Below are 21,383 nucleotides of genomic sequence, written 5' to 3'. Positions count from 1 at the left end.
TTTCAAATCTTGTTCGGCATACAACTCCGCTACCCTACAAAATGGCGTTACGCTATTACAAAGGACTATTCTACTGTCCAGGGTTGCTGAAGTTAAGCCACCTATCTGCAAAATCCTCTGGAAGCCGAGTTCGGTTGTTCCGAGCAGATGAAGAATAAGCAGGTCGACGAGATGCTATCCTCGACCCAACGCCTCTTCCCCGAGCCCGAGAAGTCCTAACACCTCGGCGATGAAGAGTCTCTGCAATAAGCATCTGCTGATCTTGCTCGCTCATAGTCACAACTCCTCGGCAAATTTCAGTCCGTCCCTGTCTTGACGATTCCGGTTGCTCCTGAGCCCGTTCTCGTCTTGACGTTTCCGGCTGTTCCGGAGTTCGTTGTTGACTGGGAGTAGGATTTTGAACAAGGGAACCAGAGGCTTGATCTGGAGTGCGAGCATCTGTTGGCACGATATGCCGAAGGAATCTTTCTATGGAGGGGCGCCGAGAAAGAACAATGTTGTACCGAGAAGCCCAGCGCCGCAATGATTTCACAACTTGTTGGCAAGCCGAGCTCTCCAGCGCATTGTTCCTCCGGAGTACATGATATTCCTCCCACAGTTCGTCAACTCGACTCTGAACATCTGATATGGTCACTCCCCCGCGCACACGGATGTAATCCTCGTACGCAGTCCTCTCAGCAATGGTCGTATTCAGCTCGGCCTCCAGATCCTTCTTATCGGACTCTAAGTCCTTATTATCGGCCTCCAGCTTCACTAAACGAGCAAGAAGCTCGTCATTCTTCGTCTGATCGGCTATAGCTCTTTTCTCAGCTTCGTCTAAAGCCGAAGAGTACAGCCGTTTCCAGTGAAGTATCTCCATCTCCTTGAGTACAAAGCAGCTATATTAGTTCGGCAACTGTACCGAGCAGATAGTAAAATACAACAGGAATAAAGGCGAGTACGAAAAGCTATACGAAGACAAGTGTAGAGAATTTTTCATTCACAAGGAAAATTTTTACACTAGGAGGGCTTCAAGGCCATTTTACAAGGAAGAAACTAGACTAAGAGAAGGGAGACGAAATCATACTCCGCCAGCTTCGTCTCCGGCTCCTTGGTCTGGTTCAGCTTCTTTCTCCTGAGCTACCTCAGCCTCGGCCTCGCCTCCGCCTCCTGATCGGCTTCCTTCTCCGGATGCCCGGCCCGCTCGACTTCGGCCTCCAGCTCCAGCGGCTCGGCCTCACCCTCTCCGTTGTAAGTCGAAGCGGGTGAAACGGGTCCCACGGAGGCAAAGATAGCCTCCAGGTTCTCGTCCCGATCAGCTCGACAACTCCGGACTCGGTCTGCAGAAAGCAGGACCGAGGATGAAGCGAGCTCCTCAAGGAGCGGCAGATTCTGAAGCCGAGCTGCTATCTCTCGGCTGTACAGAGGCAGCACGACGTCGGCCCCCTGCTCGCCCTTATCGGCAATTAGCCTTACCAGACTACCGACAAAGGCCGAGAACTGGCTGCTCAAAAAGAGTTTCTCCGTGTAAACACGGAGAGCCTCCCCTTGGGCAACCACGGCAGCAGCATCCCTCCGTTTCGTCTGCTCCCGCTGGATGACGAGCTGGTTTTTGGCAAACTGAGCTTCATCCTGGGCCGAAATCCTAGCAGCTCTGGCCTTCTCAAAGTTAGCCTCAGCCTGTTCGGCCCGATGACAAGCAGCCGCCAACTTCCTCTGCATCTCAGCATAGTCATTGGACGCTTTGGAGAGTTCGACGGCGACGAGCTTGGAGAGCATATCGTTCCTCTGAAAATGAATAAAGAAAAAAGTCAACAAAGGGGCCACAAAAAATACAGGAAAAAAGCAAGGCCAGAAAATCAAGAAGAGAATTCACCTCGGCGAAGTCCGTGGGCCATAAAAACGGCTCACAGATATGTTCCGAAGGAGGCGCCAAGACCACATCTTTCTCTGGCGCTCTCGGGGGCTTCTGGGCCTTCCCCTTCCCCTTTGCCGAAGTCGACTCCGGCTTCTTCGGATCCGAAGAGGTTTTTTGCCTTTTCGGAGTCCTCTCGGCATCAGACGCCGAGCTGGTGGTTTTCGGCCTCTCCGGCTCCTTGGACTCCGAAGATTTGCGGCTAGCCTTATTCAGCATGTACACTGCCAAAAAGCAAGAAAGCAAAGTCAGATTTTCTTCGTTAAAGCAGTAGAGCATAAAGATAAAGAGAAATCCTCACCCTCGGCCTCTTCGTCCGAAGACGAGATGTCGAACACGACGTCGCCCTTGACGAGCTCAGACTCCGTGTATTGTTTCCTAACTATGGGAATCTTGTTGAGCTCGCCATCGAGCTCGTCCAACGGTTCAGGCCGAGGATGACGGATAACGGACTCCGGCCCTCTCCAGGGAAAACTAGGAGCCGCGGTCCTATCATAGTAGAAGAAGCGATTTTGCCACTTCGGCCACTTCGTTTTACAAAAGGCCCTAAAGAGCTGTAAAGGGATCAAGTAAAACCAAGACCCCTTCCTCTTAAATTGAAAGAATTTAAGGATCGCCTTCAAAGACAAATCCCTTCCTAACCTACGGAGTTCGGCAGCGAAGGCCGACAAGTGCCTCCAAGAGTTCGGAGTCACTTGGCCTAAAGGAAGCTGAAAAAAATCTAGTAAATCTATAAAGGCAGAAGGGAGGGGGAAACGAAGCCCGCATTCTAAGCAGACCTCGTACACGGTGGCGTACCCCTCCGGCGGGGAGTCAGCCCTATGATCACCGTCAGGTACCACCGCCCTCCCCCCAGGAAAAAAGTATTTTTCGGGTAGGGATACCACAGTATCCTTACTCAAAATACTATGGAAATACTCTACGGTCTTCTCCCCGGACTCTTTCCGGCCAGAAGACCCCTTACCGCCTCTCCTAACGCTACCCGACTCCGAAGAAGAAGAAGAAGACATTTTTCTTACTTTTTGAAGGTGAAGAAAGTCTGAAGAAGCTCTTGAAAGCGGAAGAAAATTTCTCGAGAAAGAGAGAGTATAGAAGACGCAACAGCAAAAGTGTTCAAATGAGGAAGAAAGAGCATATTTATCAGATTCGGAAAAGATTTCGAGATCGTTGCGCTGTTTCGAATTCCACCTTTTCAGGATTCAACGGCCGGATTTTACTGTCGCATTTAATGCAGGCACGCGCAAGGCACGTCCCCTGACGTCAGCCTCCCCCTTACCGTTATCCAGAATGCCGAAGTGACTCACCTCGCCGAAGTGATTCACTTCGCTTTTCGGGGGGGGTAGTGATGGGGTACGAACTAAACCCTAATGGCAAGCCCAATAACAGTGATGGCCCATCAGCCCAGAGCCCAAGAAAGAGTATCTGTTCGGCACCAAAGAGTTCGGCACGACCAAAGAGTTCGGACTCAGCCTACAGCTCGGTAAAAGCCGACCAGTCAAGCTCTCCTCTCAGATCGGCAAGAGCTGATCGGTGAAGTCCAGCAGTTCGGTCTCAGCATTCGACCGAACTAGGAGTTAGTGGACTCATGAAAGGCCTCCACGACCTCCACTATACCCACGATCTATTTAGTGGTACGAAGCAGTTATTGAGCAGTTATTGCTCACCCACGATCTTGTTAGTGGGGCTGCAAACCACGATCCTAGTTCAATGTATAAATAGAACTTAGATCAGATAGAAAAAGGTTAAGCTCTCTAGAGATAAAATACCATATAGCAAGTCTGTGTTGTAAGCTGTAATCCCAGATCAAGCAATACAATCTTGCCCTCCCTTCTTCCCGTGGACGTAGATTTACTTCAGTAAATCGAACCACGTAAATCCTTTGTGTCGTAATCTTCATTCTCTACCAGCATTTACTAACATCAAAAATTCGCGGAACCATCAAAGTCCAAACTGACGGTATGAAATCAAGATTTTATCGGAATTCCAATGTCTGAGCACATAAAATAAAATAAAAATTGAATGTATGGAAGTAGAAATCTCGAACTTTTTAAATACTCGATTTGTTCTCTTGTAGATGCCGGATGAATAAATACACTCATGTGGGGTGTTACATTAGACAATAAGGGCTACTGCAACATTATTTCTTATTTGGATGTCCTAAAATTGTGTACATAATACTAGAAAGAAAAAAAAATAGGCTAAAACTAGGAGTAGTATTTTTTTGAAGACTTGATGGAATCCACTACTAAGAGATGGGTGTATCAAAAGAAGAGAAAAAATTTACTCCTTAAAACATATTAATTCTCAAATTTACTCCTTAAACATAAAAAAATGATTTCCACCCTAACAAATTCACATACAATAAAGCGATAACTGGACATCATTTTACTTTTTATTAACCAAAAAGTTGTAAAAAATGAAGAAATAGATGGCTAACAAACTTCAAAAAAACATACAGATTAACATGTAAGTGTGGTGCAATTTGTTGAATAACTCTCTAGTGTACAAAAACTACAGCCCGGAAGGAGAAAATTTGGGGGGGTGGGGGAACAAACCAAACCGCGTACTTACATCAAAGATAAAAGTGCATCCGTAAAGCTGCAACTTGTGCAAAGTGCGGCATTATTTGCTCTTTCTCTAGCATCTCGGGTACTTCAAAACTGTATTTGGGAGCACGGCCGAAAAATATAAATTGTTGTCACCCTCCAATCTTGAACTCCTGCATCATTCATTGTAAAGCATGAAACATACTATTTAAGAAGTTAGAAAACCAATTAGGTTTTGTTTTCAAGTCTTGCTTTTCTTCGACTATATTTAGTTACTGTTTTCAATCTACGTCGATCACAGCAAATATGCTTCACCAGATAAAACAACTGCAGCTTTTCATTAGGAAGTAAAATTAGTCTTAGTTTGTACTTTAAAAGTTTTATCAGTTAGCTAAGAACTCACTCAAATAGACTAAAGTTATTCACTCAAAATCAAATGTAAAGCAGTTGAAAAGCATACAATGCCTTACAAAAATACAAGGTAGCTATGGAAGGCCATTGTCTGCAGGGTAACCGCCAAGAACCCTTATAAATGTTGCGAACTCCTGCCAAGATTAAACATCGTAAGGTTTATAGTACATAAGAAAATCACTGAAACCTAGGCATTGGGGTGTAGCACCGAAAAAGGGGGAAAATTGCAGGCAATTGGGGGAAGCACAGACCTTAAGATGACCTAGAGCATTTTGAGCTCTTTCATCTGCCATGGATGCTTCAAAATCAACATAGAAAAGATAGGGAAAGCATCTGCATGCAAGAATGAGACCATCTGATTACACACAATTAATCTAGGGAATGTAAGGGAATTATATATTGATTAGATAGGATTAGGAAATCCTTATAGAATGACTTGGATAACTTAGAATCGTGCAAACACTTTCAGATCAAGTATTTTGAGTGTATCAAAATCAATGATCGGATAAGACTAAGTTCTTAGATTCACTACACTATGTTTCTGATCTTTTCCCCTATTTAATCATGACAAGCAGTTAATTAACTGATCCAAAACAGTTACCAACTGTTTCAAAACTGCCAAAACAGTTAAACTACTTAAACTAACTGCTTAAACTGCCAAAGCAGTTGCCACCAATTTAGATTAGGTTAGGAAATGTTTAACTGAATCAACCGATTTAATTCACCAGAATTAAAGTGTTAAAACACTAAAATTCCAACATTCCTCCCCTATTTTAGTGTATATATATAAACATGATCAAATAGACAAAACAGAAAACAAAATTATGCATAAATGAAAATATCACAAGGATTGAATTTCCATTTTAGTATATTAATGTACAAATATTCGAATTATAAGAGTGGTCTAAGACTTGAACTCTTACAATTTCTTTGAATATCAGTCTTAAGATACACATAACTTTCCAACTAATCAATCTAAACCTGACACCTTAATAACAAGTCTAGTGTCCATATCCTTCAATAAACATTTATAAAACTAAGTCCAGAGTTTTATTGAAACAACTTGGATTCCATGTTTATATAGGTAGCTTTTTATCTTGTCCTGCCAAAACAATTTGTCAAAAAACTATTAAGAAGCAAAGCTTCAACCTCTTTTAAACTGACAGTATAATACACATACCTCGGATGGTTTGAATATGTGTCAATCCCACATGTTTAGGCTTTCCACATTGAATTCCACATCTAACATCAAGTTAGAAGGGAATTGGGTATCCCAAACAGATAAGATTAAATAGACTTAAGCCCCACCCTTTTAGCAGATTTGATAACTAAATCTCTTGCCAAGCCTTTGGTTAGATGGTCTGCCAGATTTTGTTGTGTCCCAACAAATTCAACTGAAATGACCCCATGAGTGATCAGCTCCCTAACCATGCTATGTCTGACACCTAAATGTCTAGACTTCCCATTGTAAACTTGGCTATACACTTTAGCCAAAGTTGCAGCACTATCACATCTCATTGAGATAGGTGATATAGGCTTAGGCCATAAAGGAATTTCATATATCAAATTCCTAAGCCATTCTGCCTCCTTTCCAGCTGCAGCAAGTGCCACAAATTCTGATTCCATTGTAGAACTTGTGATACAAGTCTGCTTCTTTGAAGCCCATGAGATGGCCCCACCTCCCAACAAGTATATCCAACCACTAGTAGAGGAATGATCCTCTAAATTGGTTATCCAACTTGCATCCGAATATCCTTCCAAAATTGAAGGAAAATCAGAATAACACAAACCATAGTTCATGGTTCCCTTGAGATATTTAAGTAGCCTCCTCACTGCCTGCCAGTGATGTATGCTTGGATTATGAGTAAACCTGCTCAACCTTCCAACAGCAAATGCTATATCAGGCCTAGTGCTGATCATAGCATACATCAGGCATCCAATTGCTTTAGAGTATTCCAATTGGGAAACTGCCTTGCCTTTATTAGGCAAGAGCTTTTCATTAGGATCTATGGGAGTACTTACAGAAGTACAATTTCCATAATTGAATTTCTTCAATACTTTCTCAATGTAATGAGATTGTGTAATACAAATCGTGTTAGGTGCTTCTCTTTTGATCCTAATCCCCAATATGACTTCAGCCTCACTTAAGTCTTTCATAGAAAACTTAGATGATAAGAACTCATTTGTTTTATCTATTTGGTCTTGACTAGTACCAAATATAAGCATATCATCCACATAAAGACAAATAATAACTCCTTTACCATATTTATCAAACTTTGAATAAACACACTTATCAGCCTGATTTAGAAGAAAACCATTTGATAAAATGATGTCATCAAACTTTTGATGCCACTGCTTGGGTGCTTGTTTCAAACCATATAATGACTTGATCAACTTGCACACCTTGTGTTCATTTCCTGGTAAAGTGTATCCCTCAGGCTGTTTCATATAAATTTCCTCATCCAAATCACCATTCAAGAAGGCTGTCTTGACATCCATTTGGTGAATGAGGAGTTTATGAATAGAAGCCATAGCCACTAGCAATCTGATAGTGGATATTCTAGCCACAGGTGCATAGGTATCAAAATAGTCTATGCCCTCTTTTTGTCTAAATCCTTGAATAACAAGCCTAGCTTTGAACTTGTCTATAGATCCATCAACTTTCATCTTTCTTTTAAAGATCCATTTACACCCCAATGTTTTGCAACCAGGGGGTAAATCAGTTATTTTGGAGTATAGAATTCATTTCATCATCTATAGCCTCTTTCCAAAATGAGACATCCCTAGATGACATGGCTTCTTTGTAAGTCTTAGGATCCTCTTCAATAATAAAACAGTAGAGGTATTGGAATTGCAACTCATCCCTTGATCCTTCAATGAGATGAATTTGAAATCCCTCATCCAGGTTACTATGAGTCCTCGGCCTAACACTCCTTCTAACCCAATGTTGGGTTGAGGGTTCCTCTGATTGTTGTTCAGAGCTTACCAATCGGTTTTCAGAATTTGAGACCAAATCCTTAGGTCTTGAGATAGATGTGAATCTATTCTCATCAAAGATTACATCCCTTGACTCTATTACAGAGTTCACAGAAACAGATTTATTAGGTTCTAGAACATAAAACCTATAAGCCTTGGAATGACTTGCATATCCAATGAAAATGCAATCAATTCCTTTTTCACCCAATGTCCTTCTTTTAGGATCATTAAGTCTTACCACTGCTCTGCAGCCCCATACCTTAAGATAATTCAAGTTTGGAGATTTTCCAAACCACAACTCATAAGGTGTTGTTTTACTTTTCTTATTTGGGACTCTATTCAGAAGGTAACAAGCAGTTAACATAGCTTCTCCCCAAAATCCCTCATTTAGTCCTGAATATGAGAGCATAGAGTTAACCATTTCTTTCAAAACTCTATTCTTTCTCTCTGATATACCATTCTGCTGTGGTGTATAAGGGGCAGTAGTCTTGTGAATTATTCCTACTGATTCAAAATAATGAGGGTCATAATACTCACATCCCCTATCTGACCTAAAGACTTTTATACATTCACCCTTTTGTACCTCAACTTCTGTTTTGTACACTTTAAATTTCTCTAAGGCTTCATCCTTAGAATTCAGCAAATATACATAACAAAATCTAGTTGAGTCATCAATAAAAGTAATGACATACTTCCTATTTCCAATTGATGGGGTTGAATGAAAGTCACAGAGGTCACTGTGAATCAACTCCAGCAGTTTTGATTCTCTCACAACATCACTAAATGGTTGCCTTGTTATCTTTGTTAACATACATGTTTTACATTTATCTTTGCTAACATTAAAGGCAGGGATTAGGCTACTTTTAGACTTTTCAATAAGTCTTTTATAATGAACATGTCCTAACCTCTCATGCCACAAATTTGAAGTTGATTTTTCGTTAGTGGTGATCATATAAACAGATTTATCCTCAAATGGTGATTCAATGTTTAATCTTAACATTCCATTACATAAATAACCAAAACCAACAAACACACCATGTTTAGATAAAACATATTTATTTGCTTCAATTACTTGTTTGTAGCCTAGGTTATTTATTACAGTACCACTCATTAGATTTTTCCTAATAGTGGGAACATACAATACATCTAATAACAACAATTGTTTTCCAGAAGTAAAAACAAGCCTAACATTTCCTATTCCTTCTACTGATTCACTAGAACTATTCCCCATCCTGATCACTGATCCATCAGAGATCATCTGCAAAGATGTAAACCATCTTTTATCCTTGCATACATGGTTTGTAGCCCCAGAATCCACCCACCAAGTGAGTTCATCATCCTGTTCATAGAATGAACTTGGTATTTCAGAAACATAATTCTGAATAGAAATGTTAGAATTAAGTATATTCATACCTTGTACATTAGGATCCTTAGATCCACCAGTTCCAGGATTGGAACCACTGGTACTTGTTCCAGTCTTGAACCCCTTCTTTCCAGATCTACAATCTTTCTTGAAGTGGCCAGGTTTCCCACACTTCCAGCAGACATACTTTGGTTTCTTGTTGGCAGATGATTCTTCTTGGTTCATTTTCCTTTTCCCTTTATACTTCTTTCCATTTTCTATCATGTTCACAGAAGATGAAACAACAACACTCTTTTCCTTTCTTTTCCATTTCCTGAGTCCTTAAAGACTCTTCTATCCGGAGATGAGAACCAAGTTGCACCAAAGAAAGTTCTTCCTTTTGATGCTTTAGAGTGTGTTTGAAGTCTTTCCAAGAGGGGGGTAATTTATCAATGACACTAGAAACTGAAATGGATTCATCCATATGCATCTGGTGTTGTTGAAATTGTCCAAGAATCCTTAGCAATTCATTGTATTGTTCCATTACTGGCCTAGAGTCTAACATCTTATAATTATTGAAATTACTAACAAGAAATTTCTTGCTAGAGGCATCCTCTGCCATATATTTAGACTCTAGAGAATCCCAAAGTTCTTTGGATGATTCAACATTTTGATAAATATCGAAAAGAGAATCTGTCATACCATTAAGTATGTGCCCTCTGCACACATAGTCATCATTCTCCCATTTCTGCCTTCTTCTGGTCTGTTCTAGAGATTCATCCTCTACAGATTCAGGCATGGTGGTAGTGAGAACATGAACAACCTTCAGGGTGGTAAGCAAGAAGTGCATCTTCTTTCTCCATCTTCGAAAATCCACTTCTTCAAACTTCTCCAATTTTGTGAATTTTGCAGTCATATCTCGGACAGAATCATGTCCAGTCATTTTCAAATTACTTGATCTTTGTAAGGGAATTATATATTGATTAGATAGGATTAGGAAATCCTTATAGAATGACTTGGATAACTTAGAATCGTGCAAACACTTTCAGATCAAGTATTTTGAGTGTATCAAAATCAATGATCGGATAAGACTAAGTTCTTAGATTCACTACACTATGTTTCTGATCTTTTCCCCTATTTAATCATGACAAGCAGTTAATTAACTGATCCAAAACAGTTACCAACTGTTTCAAAACTGCCAAAACAGTTAAACTACTTAAACTAACTGCTTAAACTGCCAAAGCAGTTGCCACCAATTTAGATTAGGTTAGGAAATGTTTAACTGAATCAACCGATTTAATTCACCAGAATTAAAGTGTTAAAACACTAAAATTCCAACAGGGAATATTATCAATTGAACTCTGAAAATAGTAATTGGATGATTTAGGATAATAGCAGCAGAACTTTCGATGAATTTAATTTTTCATCAAATAACCTGAAAAAATATTAGCCCGGAATCACGCCTGTACTGCAAAGCACTTACTTAGGAAAGCCAATGGAATTGTCATCTGATGTTTGTAGAGTCCGCTTTGGCAGTGGACGGCTTTCAATCTAGTATCAGAAAAAGATAAGTTGCAGTAGAGGCATACACAACAAAGTATTGAAGATATTCGAAAAGGCCAAAGACAAACTAACCTTGGTGAGATTGATATTCCTCATAGCAAATACGGCTAGTGCCTTGAAAAGCATCCCAGGACCTTCCTCTAATGAGAAGACTATACTTGTCTGCGAAAAGTAAATAATGAATGATTAGGCTGGTAGGTTAGAGGAAAATATGTGTGATGGAAAATTTGTTTTGAATAAAGGAATTCTAACCTTGAAAGGTTTATCGGTGCCTGGTATGATAGGCTCCCTAGCCAGCATAAGGAATCGAGTCACATTATCAGTATCATCCTGAAAGACAAGGTAGACAAATGACAGTCTCAAATCTGTAAGAAAATAGTTATGCAACACATTTGTAAATATAATATCTAGAAACAAACCTGAATGTCCTGAGCAAGTACATCAAGACCATAGATCTTAGCAGCAGTTAAGCTAGCAACTGCCCCGGCATCTTTTAGTTCATGGAAAGCAACATGCTGGGGAGAGGGGGGGGAGTTAGGCACATAATAAAGTAGAATGCAATTACTCGTAAAATTAAATTACAATCAGACGTTAACAAGAAAAGGGAAATCATACTACCTTTGCTGCACCAGCAGTATCATCCACAGCTTCCCTAACCAGGCCAAGCTTAGTTAAGGTGTCCTCGCATTGTGCAAGAGCCTGCAGTATCAGGAGTTACAGATTGTAAGCTTTGTGTTCCAGCAACAATAACCTGGTTTCATTGGGCTTGAGATACCTGCGGATGGCTTAGAACCCTTGTTAGATTTTCAATCTTGATCCCGGGATTAGCTAGTAAGCAGTGACGGACTGCAATTTTAACTTCTCCAACAATATGCAACCTATGTCGGAGTAGAAGATCGTAGTTTCTGTGTATACTGCCTCCCAACGAATTTTCTATAGGCAAAACCGCTCTATCAACAAGCCACCTCTCTACTGCCTGTAGTAGCAGTAGTTAAACACAAGATTTCAGCATTCAACAGAAATTCAAAGACAGTTTATCATCACCATATCTTCAAAAACTTGTAAATATCAAAAGCATATATAATATGATGAATGGAAATGTCATAATTCAACTACAATTCAACAAAATAAGACACATCATGAAATTGACAGAAATTACAATTCACCAAATAAGGCACATCATAAAATTGATGCTAGTAATTAAAATTCACCAAGATACTGACTTGAAAAGCTGTGTCAAATTGTTCACATGGTACTGCCTCGCAATTCGGATAAGCCTTCTCGGCTGCAGACTCGCTGTACGCACCTCGAACGCCCTTTGAAAATACATAACCGAAATCAGAACCATATTCTCTCTCGATGGTCAATTCTCATTGGAATTTCATGCAGATAATTTCAGAAGGAGGAGGAGGAGGAGAACCTGATAAGCGACGCGGAGACGAGGCCCTTCCGCCGCCAAGTGCGACAGCTGAGCAGAGGTCAAAGGCCCTGAAACAATTAGCAATTCAAAAGTAATCAATCGAAATTATATCCTACAACATCGGGGTTCAAATAAGATGAACATAATGAGATGTACGAGGAAGTGATGGGAGAGAGTCTCTGGAATTGAACTCGTAAGGGGAATCCTGGACGAGCTTCTGCAGGTCGATTGCTTGGGCTTTGTTGTCATTGCTACTTCTGCCACTACTGGAGCTAGAGGCGTGAAAATGGAAGTTGCGACGGGATTTAATAGGTCTGAGGGAGAAGAATCGATTACGGTTAGAGGTAGGGTTATGAATTCCGGAATTAAGGGGGGTGATTGGGGATCGGGATGTGTTGGCCGCCATTGTCGTCGCGGCGGAGAATTTACAAATCAGAAATAGTGTCAGAAGAATCGTCGATATGTTTTGCTTCGGTCAATTCCGAAATTTTAAAAGTCCAAGAATACAATTATTCATTTATATTTATCCTTCCATCGGCCCGAAATTAATTTAAAAAATTAGATAAAATAGAAAAAAATATATTATAAAGTTTAAGAGAGTGATAATGTTAGTAAAATAGAGAGTAATAGTAAACGTAAATTTGATTGATTATAATAATAGTATTATCTCCAAGCATTTACATTAAATTTAAACTCATTTAAGTGTAATGCACATTAAATAATTCTACTTAAAGTAAACTTAAATTTAAAAGAATATTTTTTATTTATGTCTCTTTTACTCACAAAATAAAATTTTGGTTTTGTTTTCATTATAAACCTAAAAATATATAATCTTTTTGTCCCTTAAAAATATGGGCAATTGATATGACACGGGAATTAAAACAAAATTGATAAAGTAAGTGAGAGGATGTAGATGATAGTTAAAGTATTGTTAATGGATAGTGGGACCCACATTATGAGTACTAGTGTTTAATGGTGATATAAATTGTAAATAAGTTGATGTATAAGGGTAATAAATTGGAATAACTTTCCAAAAATGGAATGCACATATTTTTGTGAGACGGACGAAAATGGAATGAGATGGAGGGTGTATTTTTTATTCAAAAACCAAAATTTTGAGATTGATTTTGAAGTACCATTGAAACTTATTGTCTATTATATTTTAGGCTTTAGTGTATCATTGGAGATCGTCCAAGTTACTGTTATTGTTTAACTTTAGAACTGAAATTTGATTATAGTACTCCCTCCGTCCCATAATAGATGTCACATTTTCTTTATTAGTTTGTCCCACATAAGATGTCACATTTTTATTTTTGAAAAAAGTTCTCTCTCACATTAATGTTTGTATATTTTCGATTAATAAATAGCTCTGTGGAGTGTTATTGTTTTGGTAGGTATTCAATAATTCTAGTTTCTTCCATTTCATTAATTATTCAGTCCCACACGAACTAGTGAAGTACTACAAAACACTTGTTTTTTAAGGATATAAAAATTGAAACGTAATTACTTGCGTCGAAAATTTTTAAAAAATAACAACAATTAAGGACACAAAAGAAAGCGTTCCTAAGTTAAGGATAAATTAGCTTATTTTTTTGCTTTTTAAGAACGATTTCATTTGTGTCCTCTAATTTTAGTTAGGTTACTAAAAATAAAGACACTTTTTAAAGCGTTGGTGATATATTTAATAACATAAATTAGCATCTTTAATTGCATTAAAAAATATCTTTAATGAATTTTTTTGTAGCGTAGTAAAAAAAACTGAAAAACAAAAATAAACCAAAAATTAGTGAAAAGGTGAAAAACGAAAAAAATGAGGAAGTTGAGTTTTATACCACGAGCTTTAGATTTTAGGAAAGCATGTCTTTCACCATGCTAGACATTAATTTCGTTTTCGGTTTTGAAGCTCAATATATATAGTAGTATATAGTAACCCTACAAAGCATAAAAGAAGTGTTCCATCAAATACAAAAACATCCCATGGGAAAACTACCTATAAAAGGCTCTATCATCGCTCTATTTCGTCACACATCAAATACAAAAATAAACAAGATAGGTCAATGTGGAATATTAGTAGTAGTTTAGTTCAAAAACTATTTTTATAAATAAATTTTGATATATATAATTAGAAATCATAGGAGTATATCTTAAATATTCTCTACTGGGAACCTGCTCATTTCTTTCATACCTGTATAAAAAGTACTTACAAATTTTCTTCTAGTTACTTCATCTTACTTAAATTCTACTAGTAATTATTTTCGTAGGGCATGAGTTTCACCTATGATCCATATCGTGCAAACGGATACATTATACTGAATGAGAGTGTCAGGTTATGAGTTAAATGATATATGATAAGATTAAAATAGATATGAATGGATTCACTCATTCACATCTCATGTGTGTGTGTGTGTGTGTGTGTGATGGTAAAGAGATTCATGCATGTTAACCTATGACGCGAAACATAACATGTCTTAGTTCTGATGCAAAATACTCATTAAAAAAGAAGTCGTTCATTTTGGAATGTTAATTCTGATATGCTTCTGTTTCAAGTGTAAAGCCCTTCAATATTTTTACTAGACACAGTTTTTCTTTTTTCTTTTGAATCGGAGGGTGTTTAGTTTAAAACAAAGAAATATGATGTTTTTTTTTGTCCATAATATTGGTGTTTGGGCTTGGGCTGGGGCATAAGCATCATCATATCTTGAGTAATTTTGAAAAGGAATATATGAACTTGATTCGAGCCCAATTTTAAATGCATATTTGATTTAGAAATGCAATACTTCTTTCTCCGCGCGTGTATATGGGTTAACTTAACTTCACATGGAGACAAAAAACATGTAGCATTTGTTTGTGTATGTTTATGCAGTATGTTGTTGAAATTCTCACTTTCAATTTGTTGGTTGGCCACACTTCAATTTATTTTTAATTACACACCATCATTTAAACAAAATATCACTGTCTCACCATTTCAAATTTCAACAACCTCAATGACAAATATCTTAATATTACTACAAGAAATCCAATGCTGGCATGTACTTAACAAGATTCTATCTCATCATTTTAGTTTTATAGTGAAAAAACTATCAACTTTATGGTTATTGAAAAAAAATATGTAACGTTTCAATTTCCAAGAAAAAATTATGGTGACTAAGCTCTTACTTCACTTCTCAATTTTGTGCAGGGCTAGCCATTTTCAACACAACACGAAAACCTAGCACGAAACAGACAAAATTAGTGAAATATAAGAGGATCAAGCCTTATTAGATTTGTGTCCTTATCAAATCAACGATTTATATAAGAACCTGATAATTTCGGGTTAGGTTGAGCTCGAGTATATATAATTTAATTACTCCCCTTCAAAAGTAATAGTAGTCCATATGTTTTTCTATAAAAGTTGTTAACGTAATTGTATCGAGACTGTTAAATCTACCAATTATCAAAACACTTATGAGGAAGCTCATATGTATTTTACTAGGAGTATATGGAGTATAAAAGTAGTCACAACTTAGGCATGAAATATAAATTTAATCCTAACAAGGTCACCCTACAAGAAGATAACTATACGTTTGGTAGAAATTTGTTTTCAAAAAAGTGGGGTATACATGGTCCATCCATGTGTAACAATCCAATTAAAATTCTAGTACTATTATACAGAAGCTTCAAGATTTTATAGAGTTTCCAAAGCATATTCTTTTCTTCGGTGATATAGCATGCCATATAGTATTATCAAAGGCACAGTTTCCCATCTCAGCTTTCACTTTGCCTCTCCACTATTTTTTATTTTATTTTATTTGGCCGAAAAAACCAAAATTTTGACCGGTCAACTGATTTGACTGATACTGATTGCATCTGGTCCCACGTTATCTTACATGTGGTACATGTGAGCCCCCTACAAATTATTTCTTCACCAAAAGTAGGGTTTCTTGATTAATCTCACCAATCTAATTCCAAACCCTATCATCTTTTCATATTTTCAATTCCTCTGTTTTCTTTCTTATCCTCCTAAATGTAGACATCTTCTTTTTTCTTCGATGATAATAGCTTTCTTGACCAATAATGAATGTTAATACTAATTTAGTACAAATATCATATATGAATGTGTCGGGTTAGTTCGAACTTCAAACCACTTGGAAAAGTAGAGTTCATATTCATTAGAAAAAAGAAATCGACATTTACTTAGTATAATAAGTAATTATTCAATGGAGCAATTATTTGGCCCTTTGAAAATATGGAGAGGGAAGCAAACTACAATCCGTTTTCATGGGATCCCAAGAGAGAATGCAGTGACAGGTGATGACAATATTAGAATATTTGTTGGTTGGCATTGATTTTCCTACATTCCAAGAATCTTGGTCCCTTCAGATTTATCTGTACATTGGGAAACACAAACATATTAATAATAGTACTCCACTATATACTATTAATATAGTATAGTACTTCCTCCGTCCTCCATAATTTATCACCATTTGACCCGGCACGGGTTTTAAGAAATGTAATAGAAAGTGGGTTGAAAAAGTTAGTGGCATATGAGTCCTACTTTTATATATTAGTTTTATAATAAAATGTGAGTGGGAATGAGTTAGTGGAATATGGGGTCCACTACCAAAAATGGTAAAAGTGAAAGGTGACAAATTTTTAGGGACGGACGAAAAAGGAAATAGGTGACAAATTTTCAGAGACGGAGTGAGTACTATTAATATATATATGTGTGTGTTTTGCTGACTGGCTAAGTGGTAGCTAGATCACCTGCTACTCTTCTTTTTATTTGGATTGGTTGATTATGTAATATAAGTGGAATGCATGTGTTGCTTATTTGTTATCTTAATGGATAAGGAAAAATAACCAATCATTCGTTACTTGAACATTACTACTCATATGTGTTACAAGGATGTGATGTCATGAGTTAAGTTCATTAAAATTGAGTGATCATGTTAAGTTAGTTGTAAGAATAGCATATACATTTTATGATGGATAATGAGTTTGTGCGAAGAAAAGATAAATATTGTAGTTATTTATCTTTATCTTTCCGTTAATTTATCTCATTGAAGTTGAACATAGTAAAGAATAGTCATCTGCTCTTAATGAATGTAAGAATAACACATGTTCGTAAAATGACTCATCAGTTACTCGCGTGGGAGCACGTGGATAAATTAAGAATAGACATAAAAATCAAGACAAGAAATGTGATTTTTTAAATCTAAAGTTAAATCTTAATTATCAATGTTGTTGAATGATTCTTCATTTACCCGCATGTGAGAGTGAGTAGGTTCGTCGTTGAATTAAGAATCAAACACAAACTCAATGGAAAAAGAGTTTGTATGGTCTTCTATTAATGCAGCATAAATATTTTGAAATGGATTTGATCTATGTGGATGTTGTTAATTACTTAGCTTCAAAACCCCTTTTCCTCTCATTCACTAAGACAAACTTTTCATTTGAAATGGAGAATGTAAATAAAAGGGGAAATATATAGTAAAAGAGGGCATCCCACAAATGGTGAAAAATGGCCTTCTATGTTTTTGTGAAGTAAAATTAAGATTTGTGATGGATCGAATAGCATGTTGATTTCTGTGTGGAGATTCAATTTATATCTACTTTTTAGATGCATGTGACAAGATTTGACAAATCAAATATCAATATTTATGTACATAGCTGTATAGAATCTTGATCAGCTAGCTTTGCATTACAAAATTCAAAAGTAACAATACTTTCATTAATTAGTATATATACTAGTATAAAGTCTCATAATACATATGCTTCATATTAATTATAACAACTAGGAAAACCTAATTCAACACCATATATATTAATTTATACTCATGTGCTATATACATAGATGGTCACATCACATGTAATATTGGTTGTGTATATATTAGGATTCACGTCTATCCGAAAATAGAAAACAAATAAAATAACATAAACTATGTGAGGTGTACAAAAATAGGTACAGATTTGTCCATTCAAAACATAGCTAGGTTGCACGTGTCGGATATATGGAGCAACCTTTGTTTGGAAACAATTCATATTCGATCGAACATAAGGGAAAATGATTGAAATCACTAATTACGTCTATTAGCACTGTCACAGTTTAGACCTAATATTAATGATGACGACTATAATATAAATACAAATACAAATACAATCATGTATATAATGATGGGGTATTCTATGTTTTCTTTTCTCGAAGCATCCATATACCATATCCTCCACAACACCTGTACAAACCTACTGATATCAGTCACCGCCATACTTACAAAGTATCCTATGTTGTTGTTGGTTTTTTTTTTGTTTAGGTCTCATGTGTAATATTGTTAATATTATTTTAATTGCAATGTCGTAATTATATAAATATGGCATCAATTTTCAATATATGGTAGAGAGAAATAGGGCACATTGGAATTGAATAGAGACAATGAAATTCGAGGTGATTAATACTCCCTCCGTCCCATGCTACTCGCACTTTTCATTTTAGGCCGTAAATTTGGGATTGATTTTTTGTGTAATTAAAAAAGAATTTTAGGTGTAATGAGACATCACTTAATAAAAGAGCTCTTAACTTAAACTAACATATTAATTAAATGCATTAATTCTAACTTAAATTATAAAAAGTGTAAGGACTTTGTGACGAGCCGAAAAGCAAACGTGCGAGTAGCACGGGACGGAGGGAGTACAAGACAAGTACTTAGAGTAGTAGCACTAGTTATAGAGTAGTATAGCGGTTGTCTGAATCCGACATGCCGCGGCGAGGAATTGGAATTGGAAATTGAGAGCCCGAAGAGCATCGGGCCGGGCCCACGGGGGTGGGGTCCACCAAGTAGTTTGCCTTCCCACGCCGCTGGGGACCCACAATTCGGAATTGAAATGTAGACTGCTTTTTATCGTTTCTCTCTTGCGTGCCAACACCCACATATTACTGACACACATCCCCACCACAATCTCGTAATCATTACTCTCACTCTCCTTCTCTCCCCTAAACTATTAACGACAGCCCACTTTGTCCTCGCTCTCTCAATCCGAATATATATATGTGTGTGGCTTGCTGCAGTTTGTACTACTAGTCTGCGTTTTTCTTTCTCTCTTTTTTTCCCCCCCAACCTTCTTCTATTTATACACATTCCCTCTCATCTTTCTCTTCCATCAATTTCTTCCTATTTTTGCTTGCCTTTGGTTTGAAGAAGAAGAAGAAGAAACACAAGTGTTGCATGGTGGGATGGATTCTTCAAGCACACAGCTCCATCTCCAGGTGCAATTAATTTTCTTTCAAATATGAATATGCTTTCTGATTTGTAATGTGTATATGTTGATCAGTCAATCAATTCAATGTATCTGATTTCTCTTCATGGCAAATGAACTTCCATACTTGATGGAAAAAAAGCACCTTCTTTGATTTTAAACGAAAAGCCTTTAAAATTTTCGAAATTTCTGATTGTATAATTCTAATGTCACCTGACTTCATTTTCTTCTTTTAATTCCTTGAAATTGGAACCCTAATTTTAGAATTAGAATGCAATACATATGTTTTCTTGATTGAGATACAGTATTTATGAATGTCGGAAGTTGGGTGAGATTAATATTGACTCAATTAGATGGAAAATGTAATCAGGAAATGGGTTTAGAAAGCATGGTGGCGTGCAAGCAGCAAGATGGAAACAAGAAGGCAAGGCCAGCTGATATGCAGGCTCTAAAATGCCCTCGATGCGACTCCGCCAACACCAAATTCTGCTACTACAACAACTACAGCCTCTCGCAGCCCAGATACTTCTGCAAATCCTGCCGAAGATACTGGACCAAAGGCGGCACCCTCCGCAACGTCCCCGTCGGCGGAGGCTGCCGCAAGAACAAGAGATCCTCCTCCACTTCCTCTTCCTCCTCCTCCTCCAAGCGAACCCAGGACCACCCCCTCCCCACCCCAATCCCATCCATGCCTCCTCTCCCCTACGATTCCAACGATCTCAATCTCGCCATCGCCACTCTCCAGAAGCAGCAGAATTCCGCCCATTTAGGGTTAGAGGATCATGATTTCTCCACCTGGGGCCACTCCCAAGCCCTCGGCAGCTCTTCTGGGCTGTTTGATGCCATCAGAAGTAGTGGGTTTCTTGAGAATCCGAGCGGTGGGAATGGGCTTCAGAATTTGTACTATGATGATCAGAATGGGATGATGAGTAGTGGGGCCCACAACATGGGGATGCCTACGTATGGGGAGTATGCGGTCTCCACGACGGCGTCTGCGGCCGTGGCCGTGGCGACGGTGAAGCAGGAGATGCGCGGAGGGAGGGACGGGGACGGGAGGATATTGTGGGGTTTCCCGTGGCAAAATATGGGTGTCGGGGATGGCAATGGGTCGGATCTCGATTCCGCGACCAGACTTAATTGGAACGGGATCGGGTCATCCAATTGGCAGGGGCTTCTCAATAGCCCTCTTACATAAGAGGGCGGGGGAAGCCCCTTAAATAATTACAATTATTCTTGTTGCATCAAGAATAATTGTAATTGTTTAGATTGGGAATTTGAGTGGGTTATAGTTTTTGCTAGCGAGGGTTTGGGGAAAGAAGAAAAAAAGGATAGAGTTTTACTTCTCAAGTGTTTAACTTAAGGGGAAAGTTTAATTAATTTTAATGATGTGGATTTGTGATCTGTATTGTACTAAGAGGGAATTGATTCACTTGAATCGTCTTCTTTTTTTTGTTGACTGTCTACATTTATTTGTTTGACGACAAGCTAATGGAATTTCATTTCTTGTTCTTTATTTATTGTCGTTATTTAATCCCCTAAATACAATAGAAACAGTTGAAGTAACGCAGGCTGATCTGTTTGCCTCTTTTGAGGAAATGGAATTTGACAATGTGAAACAAGATCTTGAAATTGGAAGTGTTTTTGATTGGAAGATAATGGTAAACAATGTTGCTTTCAAGAGATAATGTAATGATGGTTTATTGTTTAGAGGTAGATCTTAGTGAATTATTAAATGGGAACCGGAAAATGGAATGTTGATTAGAGATTAATTAAATGATAATTGTGGTTCACTAGTCCCAATGACATAGAAATTCAGCAAATTAAGGCTAGAGTCTTGCGCGATTCGGACAAACCAAATCCAACAGAAGATTTGGGCGTGAAACAAAAGTCTATGGAATAATGTTGTCAGTAATGTAATGACTTAGGGAAAAACATGTCTCTATAAATATCAGGATAGATTATCTTATGGGAATAAACCATTAATTATTTATTTGCATTCTA

The 21,383-nt window shown here is 37.9% G+C and overlaps 2 protein-coding genes across 4 annotated transcripts; one reads left to right on the top strand and one right to left on the bottom strand.

Moving 5' to 3' along the window:
• Positions 1–4,277: 4,277 nt before the first annotated feature.
• LOC121810286 (arogenate dehydratase 2-like) lies at positions 4,278–12,627 on the bottom strand. 3 transcript variants are annotated; one of them, XM_042211075.1, is made up of 12 exons: positions 12,309–12,627; positions 12,153–12,220; positions 11,956–12,048; positions 11,508–11,708; positions 11,351–11,431; positions 11,152–11,247; positions 10,985–11,062; positions 10,805–10,894; positions 10,653–10,720; positions 5,103–5,184; positions 4,901–4,985; positions 4,278–4,613 (listed from the first exon to the last, which is right to left on the bottom strand). In XM_042211075.1, exons 1-11 carry the CDS (start codon positions 12,556–12,558, stop codon positions 4,926–4,928), a joined length of 1,167 nt encoding a protein of 388 aa, XP_042067009.1. In that variant the 5' UTR covers positions 12,559–12,627; the 3' UTR covers positions 4,278–4,613; positions 4,901–4,925. The 3 variants fall into 3 exon arrangements, 2 of the variants coding, with proteins under 2 accessions (XP_042067009.1, XP_042067008.1); XM_042211074.1 differs by having other exon boundaries at positions 4,911–4,985; XR_006052434.1 differs by lacking the exon at positions 4,278–4,613 and having other exon boundaries at positions 4,955–4,985; positions 10,605–10,720.
• Positions 12,628–19,159: 6,532 nt separating this feature from the next.
• Positions 19,160–20,895, top strand: LOC121811462 (dof zinc finger protein DOF2.1-like). The gene is made up of 2 exons (XM_042212322.1): positions 19,160–19,392; positions 19,753–20,895. The coding sequence occupies exons 1-2, from the start codon at positions 19,360–19,362 to the stop codon at positions 20,575–20,577; spliced, it is 858 nt and encodes a 285-aa protein (XP_042068256.1). The 5' UTR covers positions 19,160–19,359; the 3' UTR covers positions 20,578–20,895.
• The last annotated feature ends 488 nt before the right edge of the window (positions 20,896–21,383 follow it).

Source organism: Salvia splendens, chromosome 7 (assembly GCF_004379255.2).
Source record: "Salvia splendens isolate huo1 chromosome 7, SspV2, whole genome shotgun sequence".
NCBI lineage: Eukaryota > Viridiplantae > Streptophyta > Magnoliopsida > Lamiales > Lamiaceae > Salvia > Salvia splendens.
The sequence above is the reverse complement of the archived record's forward strand: the minus strand, read 5'-3'. Positions and strand labels throughout refer to the sequence as shown.

Excerpts from the sequence above, each read along its gene's own strand:
- LOC121810286 (XM_042211075.1), bottom strand. The coding sequence starts at position 12,558 with ATGGCGGCCAACACATCCCGATCCCCAATCACCCCCCTTAATTCCGGA. Across the intron at positions 11,709-11,955 it reads AATTTGACACAGCTTTTCAA|GCAGTAGAGAGGTGGCTTGT; the intron begins GTCAGTATCTTG and ends CTGCTACTACAG. Across the intron at positions 5,185-10,652 it reads AATTCCATTGGCTTTCCTAA|ATGCTTTCCCTATCTTTTCT; the intron begins GTAAGTGCTTTG and ends TCTTGCATGCAG.
- LOC121811462 (XM_042212322.1), top strand. The coding sequence starts at position 19,360 with ATGGATTCTTCAAGCACACAGCTCCATCTCCAG. Across the intron at positions 19,393-19,752 it reads GCACACAGCTCCATCTCCAG|GAAATGGGTTTAGAAAGCAT; the intron begins GTGCAATTAATT and ends AAATGTAATCAG.